The following is a 9,503-nucleotide window of genomic DNA, read 5'->3' as shown; positions in this document are numbered from 1 at the left end:
CAGGTGAGAGAGTGCAAGGGTGCACAGGTGTGTGAGTGAGCGTGCAAGGGCACACAGGTGAGAGTGCAAGGCTGCACAGGTGTGTGAGTGAGCGCACAGGGGCGCACAGGTGAGTGAGTGAGCATGCAGCAGCACATGAACGTCAGTGAGCGTGCAAGGGCACACGCGTGTGTGTGACAGGTGCCGGGCCATGGCCGGCACACACGTGTGCCACAGGCCGTTGTGCTGCTGCACTCCCGCGTGTGCGACCGCCCCAGCGCACACGCGGGCGCGTGAACGCGCGCGTGTGGACACGCGTGTGCCGCGGGCCAGGCGGGAAACGCGTGTTCCGTGTCAGCCTGCACGCTCACGGGACACGGGACACGCTCAGACACGTGTGAGCCAGGGACACATACACCTGTAGAAGACGCATACGGGCACACGCGTGTGCAGGACACACGCGCAGACACACGCGGCCGCGGCACCTGCTCGTGCCCTTGCCCAAGCCCGGGTTTTTGCGGGGGGAGTCACTCAGCCTGTGCCGCGGCGACGCGCGGGGATGAATCACGCCGGGCCGAGGCCGCGCTGAGTCACCGGCGGCGCCGCGGGGCCCGGCCGGGTGACGCGGGGGCACACGCGTGTGCACATGTGACACGCGCGGCGAAACGGGGTGCGTGGCCCTTTAAGGGGCGCGGCCGCGCTTCAGGCCCGCCGCCAGGGGGCGCCCGGCGCCGCAGGGGAAGTTCCGCCCCTTCCCCGGGGGACCGCGGGTTCGAGTCCCGGCCCCGCCGCTTCCGCCTCCGGGGCCGGGCCGGGGTCGCGCCGCTGCCATGGTAACGGGGCCGGGGGGGGGGCGGTGGCGGTTTTGGGGTCCCCTGGGGGGATTTGGGGTCTCCACGGAGGGCCCCCACAAAGGGATCTCTGCGGGCCCCCGCGCGTTGGGAGGGGGCCGGTCCGGGGTCCCCTCGGCGCGGTGTGAGGCCCTGCCGGGGCCCCGGTGCTCCCGAACGTCCCAGGGCGGAGACCTCCGCGGCCACCGAGGGCCCCCAGCTTGTGTGTCCCTCCCAGCCCCATTCTTCCCCCTTTTCCCACAGTCCTGCCACTTCCAGAAGCTTTTTGGGACCGACGGGGAGCTGGAGGACGAGGTGAGGGACCCGCAGTGGCCTGGGGCGCCCCCGAGGTGTGGTGTGCCCGGGCTGACCGAGCTCCTGGCCCCGTGGGTGCGTTCTGGGGAGCACACGGAGCCGTTCTGCATTCCCGCTGTTTATTTCCCCCACAGGATTTCCTCTCCGCTGTGGAAGATGCAGAGAACCAGTTTGTGATCCCCGGGCATTCCTCGCCCGGCGTCGTCCCGGTTCCTCCCAGTAAACCCCATCCCAGTAAACCCCATCCCAGTAAACCCCATCCCAGTAAACCCCCCACCCTCCGGCCCCTCGCCGGGCAGGGCGAGCATCCCGTGGGACTCCAGGGACCCCCATCGCGGGGAGCAGCGCCCCAGGATGAGCTGGACAATGACCTTTTCCTGGCTGCCTGCAGGGAGCTGGAGGGTCCCGAGGTGCCCGTGGGGGCTGGTGCTGCCCCGGTGCCCCCCGGGCGCCACGAGAAGCCACCATGGAAGTGCCCGGGGAAGGAGAACGCTCAGGAATGTGGGCTCCCCAAAAAGCTCAGGGTGGCAGAGGAGGTGGTCCCCAGCTCCGGGGGGCTGCAGGACAGGCGGGGCCCCCTCCCCAGTCCCAAACTGGTGCTGCGGCCCAGCGCGGCCGGTGCCTGCGCCCCCAGACCTCCCCCTTCCATGGGAGAGCTGGGAGGCTCTGGAGGGTCCATCCCTGCTCCGGGGGCTCTGTGCCTGAGACCTGTCCAAGCATCCCTGGGAAGGAGCAGCTCCTCGGTGCCCTGGACCCCCCCAGCACAGAGCTGCCCCCAGCCCCGGCTGCCCCCCAGACCCCCCTCGGGCCCCCCCGGCTCCGTGGAGCCCCCCGGCTTCCCGAACCCCCCCACGGCTCCCAGTGCTCCCGGGCCCCCGAGCGTCCCCGTGGTCACCAACCACCTGGTGCAGCTGGTGACAGCGGCCAGCAAAGCCCCCCCCGCGGGATCCCCCCGAGCCCCCGCCCGCAGGGAGAGCCGGCGCTTCCCGGGGCCCGCCGGGATCCTGCCCCAGCAGGTGGGTGGGATGGGGAGGGAGGCTGGACAGGGATGAGGGAAGGGTTGGGTGGGGATGGGGGCAGCGTGGGAACCGGGGTGAGGGTGGGATGGGGATGGGGACGGGGTCAGGAATGCAATGGGTGGGGACAGGATGGGAATGGGAGTGGGATGTGGGATGTGGGCTGGGATGGGATGGGATGGGATGGGAACAGCTGATGCAGCCAGGCAGATCCCTGGACATCTCTCCTTCTCTCACAAGCACTCTGGGAAGCTGCTGGAGGAGATCCTGGTGTCTGCTCCCCAGACTCCAGCTCACGGGGCCGTGGCAAAGCCGCGGGCTCAGGTAACCCCCCCCTCCCACCCCTGCTCCGGCAGATCCCGGTGGGAATCCCCCAGATGGGCGGGGAGGGAACCCCTGGGGCTCTGTGACCGTGCATGTCCCTGACCCCAGGCGCTGCCCAGCTCCCCGCTGCCCACGGAGGAGGATTTCGGGAAGGGGCCCTGGCTGGCCATGAAGACGGAGCTGGGGCTGGATGAGAGGGACCCCAGCTGCTTCCTCCACACCTACAGCGTGGTCATGGTGCTCCGCAAGGTGAGGATTCAGCTCCCTGCTCTTCCCTCACCCCTCGGAGCCGCTTTTAGGGCTGGGAATCTCTGGGGAAGGGGCTGAGCTGAGCTAAGCACAGACATCCACATCCCCCGGGTAACGAGGGCTGTAGAATCCTGGAATATCCCACGGGAAGGGACCCACAAGGATCCCGAGGTTCAACTCCCAGCCCTGCCCAAGGTTATCCCAAAATCCCCGTTGTGTTGTGCAGGCAGCCCTGAAGCAGCTCCCAAAAAACAAAGTTCCCAGCATGGCCGTGATGATCAAGTCCCTGACCAGGAGCAGCGCTGGTGCTGGTGCCGTGTTCCGGGACCCCACAGGTGAGTGGGGCAGTGCCTGTGCCCCACTGGTACCTGTGCCCTGCTGGTGCCTGTGCCCCGCTGGTGCCTGTGCCTCAGTGGGGCTCAGGGACCCCATCCCCTCGTTCCCAGGGGAGATGCAGGGCACTGTGCACCGGCTGCTGCTGGAGCAGAGGCAGAGCGAGCTCCGGGCCGGCTCCGTGCTGCTCCTGAGGCAGGTGAGGAGAGCTGGGGGGCTGCTGATCCCACCCCAGTGGGGTCTCATCCCAGGGGAATGCGGGGTGGTGATACAGCACATCACCTGTCCCGTTCCCAACCCCGTTACACCCTGGAACTGGGAATGTAAATATTAGGATAAGGGGATAAGGGGAACTAGTGTGTTCATGTGGTACATCCCTGTTCCCATTCCATAGCACTCGGGAATAGAAAAAAAAAAATTAAAAAAATATATAAATAGAAGAAAAGGATCTCCCACGGTTTTGCACCTCGGATTTTTCTCAACTATTCCTAAAATTTCACCCTTCATCCTAAGATTTCCATAAATGGGGAACTGTAACTTGGGGGGCTTTATCCAGGAGCTGGCTCTGCCCCCTGTGTCTGCCCTCTCTGCAGGTCGGGGTCTTCTCCCCCTCCCACCGCAACCACTACCTCAACGTGACCCCCAACAACCTCCTCTGCATCTTCCCGCCCGAGCCCGAGGGCTGCTCCCCCCGGCAGGTGAGGGGGGGCACTGGTGGCCCTGGGGGGCTGCTGGGACCCCCAAGGGGGTCTGGGCTATGGGGACCCCCGAGAGGAAGGGGGAGGGCTGGATAAATCCCCCAATAATCCATCCCCACTGGGTTTTGCAGGTCCCTGCCCAGGCTGAGCTGAGCCCAGACCTCCCTGCACAGCCCACCCGAGGTGTCCCTGTTCCTGAGGACTGGGGACAGTCGAGGACAAGTGGACACAGTGCAGAGCAGCATCCTGGGGGCTTCTCCCTTTGCCCACCGAGCTCTGATCCCAGCTGGGAAGAGCCGGTGGGAGCTGATGGATGTGACATGGGTGAGTCAGACCCACTCTGGGTGGGGAGGAAAAGCTCTCTGTCCTGTGGAAAGCAGGGCCTGGTTCCCAAGCTGAACAACTCCACAATCACACACACACACAAAACTCACATCCTGCTGTGCTGTGCAGATGACCTGGACGGGCTCCTGGGAGAGCTGCCCGAGGATTTCTTCTCAGCCCCGGCTCAGGTTGACTGCGGCTGAGCCCAGCAGCTGCTGCTGAGGGTGACGGTGCCGAGGAGCAGGTGACACACCTGGCACCCACCCACCTGCTTCTGTCTCTGCGTGTCCGTGGTGTTTGTTGCGGAGCTGAGAGCTGGGGACACCCGGAGGGGAAGTGTCCTCAGCAGTGTCCCCGCTGCTCCGGGCACACGGGGCCCCTCTCGCTCCCAAACCTGCATTAAAGGGCTCTTTTGTTTCTGCATCACCCGTGTCCTCGTGTGTCACCCCTCTGTCCCTTCCCGGGGGTCCCTGCTCCCCCTGGGTGGGAGGAGCCATTCCCCCCAGGGTCTCACAGCCCTGCAGGATCGGGGGGGTCCCCAGATCCCTCCTCACCTCACACCCACCAACAGGTTAAACTGCCCTGCACCCCGTGACTCTGTTTACCACCCAGGAGTTATTTATAATCCCCTGGCTCTGGGATTTGATTCCACATCCGCGTGTGGGGCACGGCCCTATTTATAACCCCCCCCCAGGCGCAGGGCGCCGCTCGCTGCCCCCAGAGCCGCCCTGCCCTGCCCTGCCCTGCCCTGCCCTGCCATGGCCCACGAGAGCTTCGCCTTCAGCCCCTCGGCGCTGCGCTCGCTGCGGCTGCAGCGGGAGCTGCTGGAGCGGGAGGATCGCCGGCGAGCCCTGGCCCGGGAATCGGCCTCACGCCGCCTCCTGCCCGGGACCGCCCGCGCCCCCCCGAGCCCCCCCCGGCGCCGCCAGTTCTGCCGGGACCCCGCCGTGCACAACGCCCTCTACGCCGGGGACCTGCCCCGCGTCCAGAGCATCTTCAGGGACGAGGCCAGCGCGAATTTGGTGTTGGAGATGGTCAGCGAGGAGCTGGTGTGGTCACCGGAGCAGGGTACGGGGCTGGGCGTGGGACTGGGGCTCCTTCCTTTCTTCTCCTGTCCCCCCCCTGCAAAACAAGTGGGGGGCCAGGAAAAGGGGTGCAGCTCCGGGGGGAGCAGGGCTGGCTGCTCCGGTTTGTGGGGGAGCCGGGAGCCTGGGGCGGGGTGGGCGCTCAGGGCAGCCCCACTGCTGCCCCCACCTCCGGCAGGGCTGTGGGTGGGTGGGTGCGGGTGAGGGGGTGGGTCCAGCGGGGCGTGGGTTATCTGGTAGCCCCCGGTGCCCGCTGACCCCCGCAGGGCTGTGGGTGCTGAGCCCCCGCCGGCAGCACACCTCCGCCCTGCGCATCGCCGCCGCCCGCGGCTACGAGGACTGTGCCCGGCACCTGCTGCTCCGTGGGGCGGCCGTGGACGCCGTGGTGGGGGGCCGGGCCCCCCTGCACGACAGCGCGGCCGCCCCCCACCCCAACTGCGCCCGCCTGCTCCTGGCCTTCGGTGCCGACCCCAACGTGCTGAGCGCCGACGGCTCGGCCCCGCTGCACCTCTGCACCGCGCCCCACAGCCTCAGGTACGGGGCTCACCTGCGGGGGGGGGCGCGGCCAGGCTGGAGCTCATTGCATGAGAGGCCTCGCCCATGAAATCGTCACTCCTGCCCCACCCACGCAATCTGGGAGCCTGTGGGGCGTCCTGGGGGGGGGTCCCTGGGGGTGCCAGCCCATGGGTGACAGGTCACTCCGGGCTTTCTGGGGGTGTCCCATGGGAAGCACATCTCCCTGGCACGTCCTGGTCGTGTCCCCATGGGTGCCACGTCTCTCCAAAGCGCCCCCTCACCCTTTCCCACCCGCTCCAGGTGTGCGGAGCTGCTGCTGGCGCACGGCGCGCGGGTGAACCTGGGCACACGCGACCGGCAGGTGACAGCCCTGCACGTGGCGGCGCGCCACGGCCTGGTGGCCCACGTGGAGCTGTACCTGCACCACGGCGCCGACCCCTCCCAGCGCACCCACCAGGGCGAGACGCCCCTGAACGCGGCGGCCGCGGCGGCCGAGCGCCCCGAGGACGCCGAGCGGTTCCTGCGCGTGGCCGAGCGGCTGCTGGCGGCTGGCGCCGACCCCGGGGCCGCGGGGCGCAAGGGCCACACGCCGCTGCACAACGCCTGTGCCAACGGGCACGCCGCGCTGGCCCGGCTGCTGCTGCGCCACGGCGCCGACGCCGCCGTCCCCAACGGCGCCGGGGACACCCCCATGGACTGCGCCCTCCGCGCCGTGCGCGAGTACCGGGAGCAGCGGCCCGAGGAGACGCTCGCCCTCCTGCTGGACCACGGCGCCCTCCCCGCGCACCCCAAGGTGGGGCGCGGGGCTGACGGGGGTGGTGGGGGTCGCGGTGGCGGGGTCACGCCGCGGTGACACGGCTCTGCTGGCAGATGCTCAGGCTGTGCTGCCAGCACCCGCCGGCGCTGGAGGTGATGCTCAACGCCTACGACCGCGTGCCCCCCGCCGACGGCTGGGCGGAGGCCGTGCCCCCCGAGCTGTGGGAGGTAAGGGGCGGGGGGCTCCTGGGCTGTGCCCGTGCCCCCACCCCAGCCCGCTGAGCCCCGTGTCCCCCCACGCAGGAGCACCAGGAGTTCTATGCCTCGGCCGTGCGCATGGCGGGACGGCCGCGGCGGCTGCAGCACCTGGCACGTGTGGCCATCCGGCGCCACCTGGGCACCCGCTGTCGCGCCGCTGTCCCCAGGCTGGCGCTGCCACCCGCGCTGCGCCGCTACCTCCAGCTGCCCATCGAGGGCCTCATCCACTGAGGGCACTCCATGTGTCCCCACTGGCGTCCCCTTCATGCGTGCCCTCCATGTCCCCCGCCGGTGTCCGCTGGCTGTGTCCCCCCTGTGCCCTGGCGTCAATAAAGGACGTGGCAGAGGTGGCTCTTGGGGCGTCTGTGTCCCAGTGGGGCCCAGGGCGGGCAATGGCAGCTGCGGTGGGGACGGGGGGCGAGGGGGGACAGAGCCCCTGGGTCACAGGCGGCAGGGAGGGGCCAGACGGGCCCTGGAGGGTTTGGGGACCGTGGAGGGGGTGACAGCCGCGCCCGGGGGGGGGGGGGTCCGGTCCTGGTCCGGCCCCGTGGGGTGGGGGGGGGGGCTCAGCCCCGGGGTTCCCACGATGCTCCCGAGGCTCCGCCCCCCAACGGACCCCGCCCACTGTTACAACCCCGCCCACTCGGGGCGCGTCCCGCTCGCCCCACCCACCCGCCTCGGTTGGTCACGCCCATTGGGCGTGGCCGTGACGCACCGCCCGCGCGCCCGCCGCCCCCTCCCGCCCCCTGGCGGCGGCGCTCTGTGACGTGGCGCTTCCGGCGCGGGCGGCAGCGGCGGGAGGCGGTGAGTGGGGGGGGGGGGCACCGGGACCCCCGGGCATGGCGGGAACACACCGGCACCCCCCGGGATGGCCGGGAACGGCAGGGACACACCGGCACCCCCCGGGGCTGGTAGGGCCCCCTGGGAAACACGGGGAACGGCAGGGACACACCGGGACCCCCGAGGACGGGTCGGGACTCCCCCGGTTCCTCCCGCCCCGCCGTGCCCCGGGCCCCGCTGACCGCATCGCTCTGCTCCGTCCAGGTCGGGGATGGCCTGACCGTGCCCCGCTGGGCACCGAGGGGCTGCGGGAGCCTCCGGGACCGCCGGGACTCTCCCGCCTGGCCCGGTGAGGTGAGCGCAGCGCCGCCGCTTCGGTGTCTCGGGAGCGAGGAGGAAAATCCGCAGCGAGGAGCTCCCGTCCCTGCGGTCTCTGGGCACCGGGAGCGGCCCCGGGGTCCGTTCTGAGCCCGAAGGTGGCACCGGGGCAGCGCCGGGGGTCCCCGCTGCCGCCGCACAGCTCGGTCACACCGGGCACCGGGAGGTCGAGGAGATGGAGCCCCCGGCCGCCCCCCTCATCCTGGGGGTGGGGGACGAGGTGACGCTGGTGGCCGGGGTGGCCGTGCTGGTGCTGGCGCTGGTGCTGGCCTGGCTGTCCACGTACGTGGCCGATGGCAGCAGCCAGCTCCTGGGCACCGGGGACGCGGCCGTCATCCGCCTCGGGCCCCTCCCGCCCTACGCGGGGCCCGCGGGGGCGGCCGAGGCCCCGGAGCCCCCCGGGAGCCCCGAAAGCGCGGAGGAGAAAACAGAGGAGGAAGGGGGGGCGGCGGCACGGGGGGACAGCGGGAGCCCCCCCGATCCCGGCCTGGAGCAGCTGCTGGACGTGCGGAGCTTGTCCCAGGGCCCCGCTGAGCCCGGTGCCCCCGCCGGGGCGGGGGACGCGTGCCCCGGGCTCATCAAGATCCGCCTCAAGTTCCTCAACGACACCGAGGAGGTGGCGGTGGCCCGGCCCGAGGACACCGTGGGGATTCTCAAGAGGTGAGTCCCGAGGGCCGGGGGGACACGGGGAGCGCTGCCGGGCGTGCAAACGGCACGGGGGAGGGCTTTCATCCCTCCTGCTGTGCCAAAAATACCCAGGGGTGTGGGCTTTAAAACAACGAGTTTAAAAGAGGCGGGGGTGGCAGCGCCATGGCTGTCCCCTCCCCGCTGGGGGTTCCCAGCCCGGGTGGGTCCCTGAGCGCCGTCTCTGCCTCCTCCACCCTTTTCCCTCCTCCCGCAGCAAATACTTCCCGGGCCAGGAGAGCCAGATGAAGCTCATCTACCGCGGGCAGCTGCTGCAGGACCAGGCGCGGACGCTGCGCTCGCTCCGCATCACCGACAACTGTGTCATCCACTGCCACCGCTCCCGGGGCGCCACCGCGGCCGCCCCCGCCCTGCCCGAGCCCGGCCCCGCCGGCCCCGCGGCCCCCGGGCTGCCCCTGGCCGGGGGGACGCTCATGGTCCCCACGGTCATGGTGGTGCTGGCGCTGGGCTGGTATTTCCGCATCAACTACCGGCAGCTCTTCACGGCCCCGGCCACCGTGTCCCTGATCGGTGTCACCGTGCTGGTCACCTTCCTGGCCTTCGGGGTGTACGGACAGGCGGGGTGAGGCGGGGAGGCCCCGCGGTGTCCCTGTCCTCGCGCTGTGGCCGGAGCCAGCACGGTGGCAGCTCAGCGCCCGCGTCCCAGCCTTGCTGCTGGACTTTACCCCCCAAAAAAAGGGGCTGTGCCCCCCCCCCCCCCAAACTCCACTGTCCCTCCCCAGCCCCAGTCCCAGCTCTGGGGGAGCGGGACAGCACTGGAACGGGCCGTGGCTTCTTCCCAAGGACTTTTTAATGCAAATAAAAGGGTGTCAAGTCACCCCCAGTGGTTGCCTTCCTGCCCTGGGAGCTGCTCTCTCCTACCCACCCACACTTCCGGGGGGTTATAAAAACAAATCCGGCCCCACCCGTGGTGAATGGAGTGGGGGGAGATGGAGGTGGGGGGGGGTAAAGGCCCTG

General features: G+C 70.0%; 3 protein-coding genes across 3 annotated transcripts; all 3 read left to right on the top strand.

Moving 5' to 3' along the window:
* The first annotated feature begins 711 nt into the window (after positions 1 to 711).
* Positions 712 to 4,491, top strand: HROB (homologous recombination factor with OB-fold). The gene is made up of 10 exons (XM_054000056.1): positions 712 to 812; positions 1,074 to 1,124; positions 1,259 to 2,140; positions 2,381 to 2,464; positions 2,573 to 2,713; positions 2,940 to 3,048; positions 3,160 to 3,245; positions 3,640 to 3,744; positions 3,876 to 4,068; positions 4,198 to 4,491. Exons 1-10 carry the CDS (start codon positions 810 to 812, stop codon positions 4,269 to 4,271), a joined length of 1,728 nt encoding a protein of 575 aa, XP_053856031.1. The 5' UTR covers positions 712 to 809; the 3' UTR covers positions 4,272 to 4,491.
* A 335-nt stretch (positions 4,492 to 4,826) lies between these two features.
* ASB16 (ankyrin repeat and SOCS box containing 16) lies at positions 4,827 to 7,033 on the top strand. The gene is made up of 5 exons (XM_054000087.1): positions 4,827 to 5,136; positions 5,420 to 5,687; positions 5,970 to 6,462; positions 6,540 to 6,653; positions 6,729 to 7,033. The coding sequence occupies exons 1-5, from the start codon at positions 4,827 to 4,829 to the stop codon at positions 6,912 to 6,914; spliced, it is 1,371 nt and encodes a 456-aa protein (XP_053856062.1). The 3' UTR covers positions 6,915 to 7,033.
* A 386-nt stretch (positions 7,034 to 7,419) lies between these two features.
* Positions 7,420 to 9,363, top strand: TMUB2 (transmembrane and ubiquitin like domain containing 2). The gene is made up of 3 exons (XM_054000079.1): positions 7,420 to 7,487; positions 7,728 to 8,501; positions 8,743 to 9,363. Exons 2-3 carry the CDS (start codon positions 8,017 to 8,019, stop codon positions 9,110 to 9,112), a joined length of 855 nt encoding a protein of 284 aa, XP_053856054.1. The 5' UTR covers positions 7,420 to 7,487; positions 7,728 to 8,016; the 3' UTR covers positions 9,113 to 9,363.
* The last annotated feature ends 140 nt before the right edge of the window (positions 9,364 to 9,503 follow it).

This window comes from Vidua macroura, chromosome 27, assembly GCF_024509145.1.
Source record: "Vidua macroura isolate BioBank_ID:100142 chromosome 27, ASM2450914v1, whole genome shotgun sequence".
Classification (NCBI taxonomy): domain Eukaryota; kingdom Metazoa; phylum Chordata; class Aves; order Passeriformes; family Viduidae; genus Vidua; species Vidua macroura.
Note: the sequence above shows the minus strand (reverse complement) of the source record. Positions and strands in the feature narration are given on the sequence as shown.

What these genes read in the sequence shown, in the direction of transcription:
- ASB16 (XM_054000087.1), top strand. Translation starts at nt 4,827, where the DNA reads ATGGCCCACGAGAGCTTCGCCTTCAGCCCCTCGGCGCTGCGCTCGCTG. An exon ending in ACCGCGCCCCACAGCCTCAG is followed by an intron (nt 5,688 to 5,969) that starts GTACGGGGCTCA and finishes CACCCGCTCCAG; the next exon opens with GTGTGCGGAGCTGCTGCTGG. An exon ending in CCCTCCCCGCGCACCCCAAG is followed by an intron (nt 6,463 to 6,539) that starts GTGGGGCGCGGG and finishes CTCTGCTGGCAG; the next exon opens with ATGCTCAGGCTGTGCTGCCA.
- TMUB2 (XM_054000079.1), top strand. Translation starts at nt 8,017, where the DNA reads ATGGAGCCCCCGGCCGCCCCCCTCATCCTGGGGGTGGGGGACGAGGTG. An exon ending in ACCGTGGGGATTCTCAAGAG is followed by an intron (nt 8,502 to 8,742) that starts GTGAGTCCCGAG and finishes CTCCTCCCGCAG; the next exon opens with CAAATACTTCCCGGGCCAGG.
- HROB (XM_054000056.1), top strand. An exon ending in CCGTGCTGCTCCTGAGGCAG is followed by an intron (nt 3,246 to 3,639) that starts GTGAGGAGAGCT and finishes CCCTCTCTGCAG; the next exon opens with GTCGGGGTCTTCTCCCCCTC. An exon ending in AGCTGATGGATGTGACATGG is followed by an intron (nt 4,069 to 4,197) that starts GTGAGTCAGACC and finishes TGTGCTGTGCAG; the next exon opens with ATGACCTGGACGGGCTCCTG.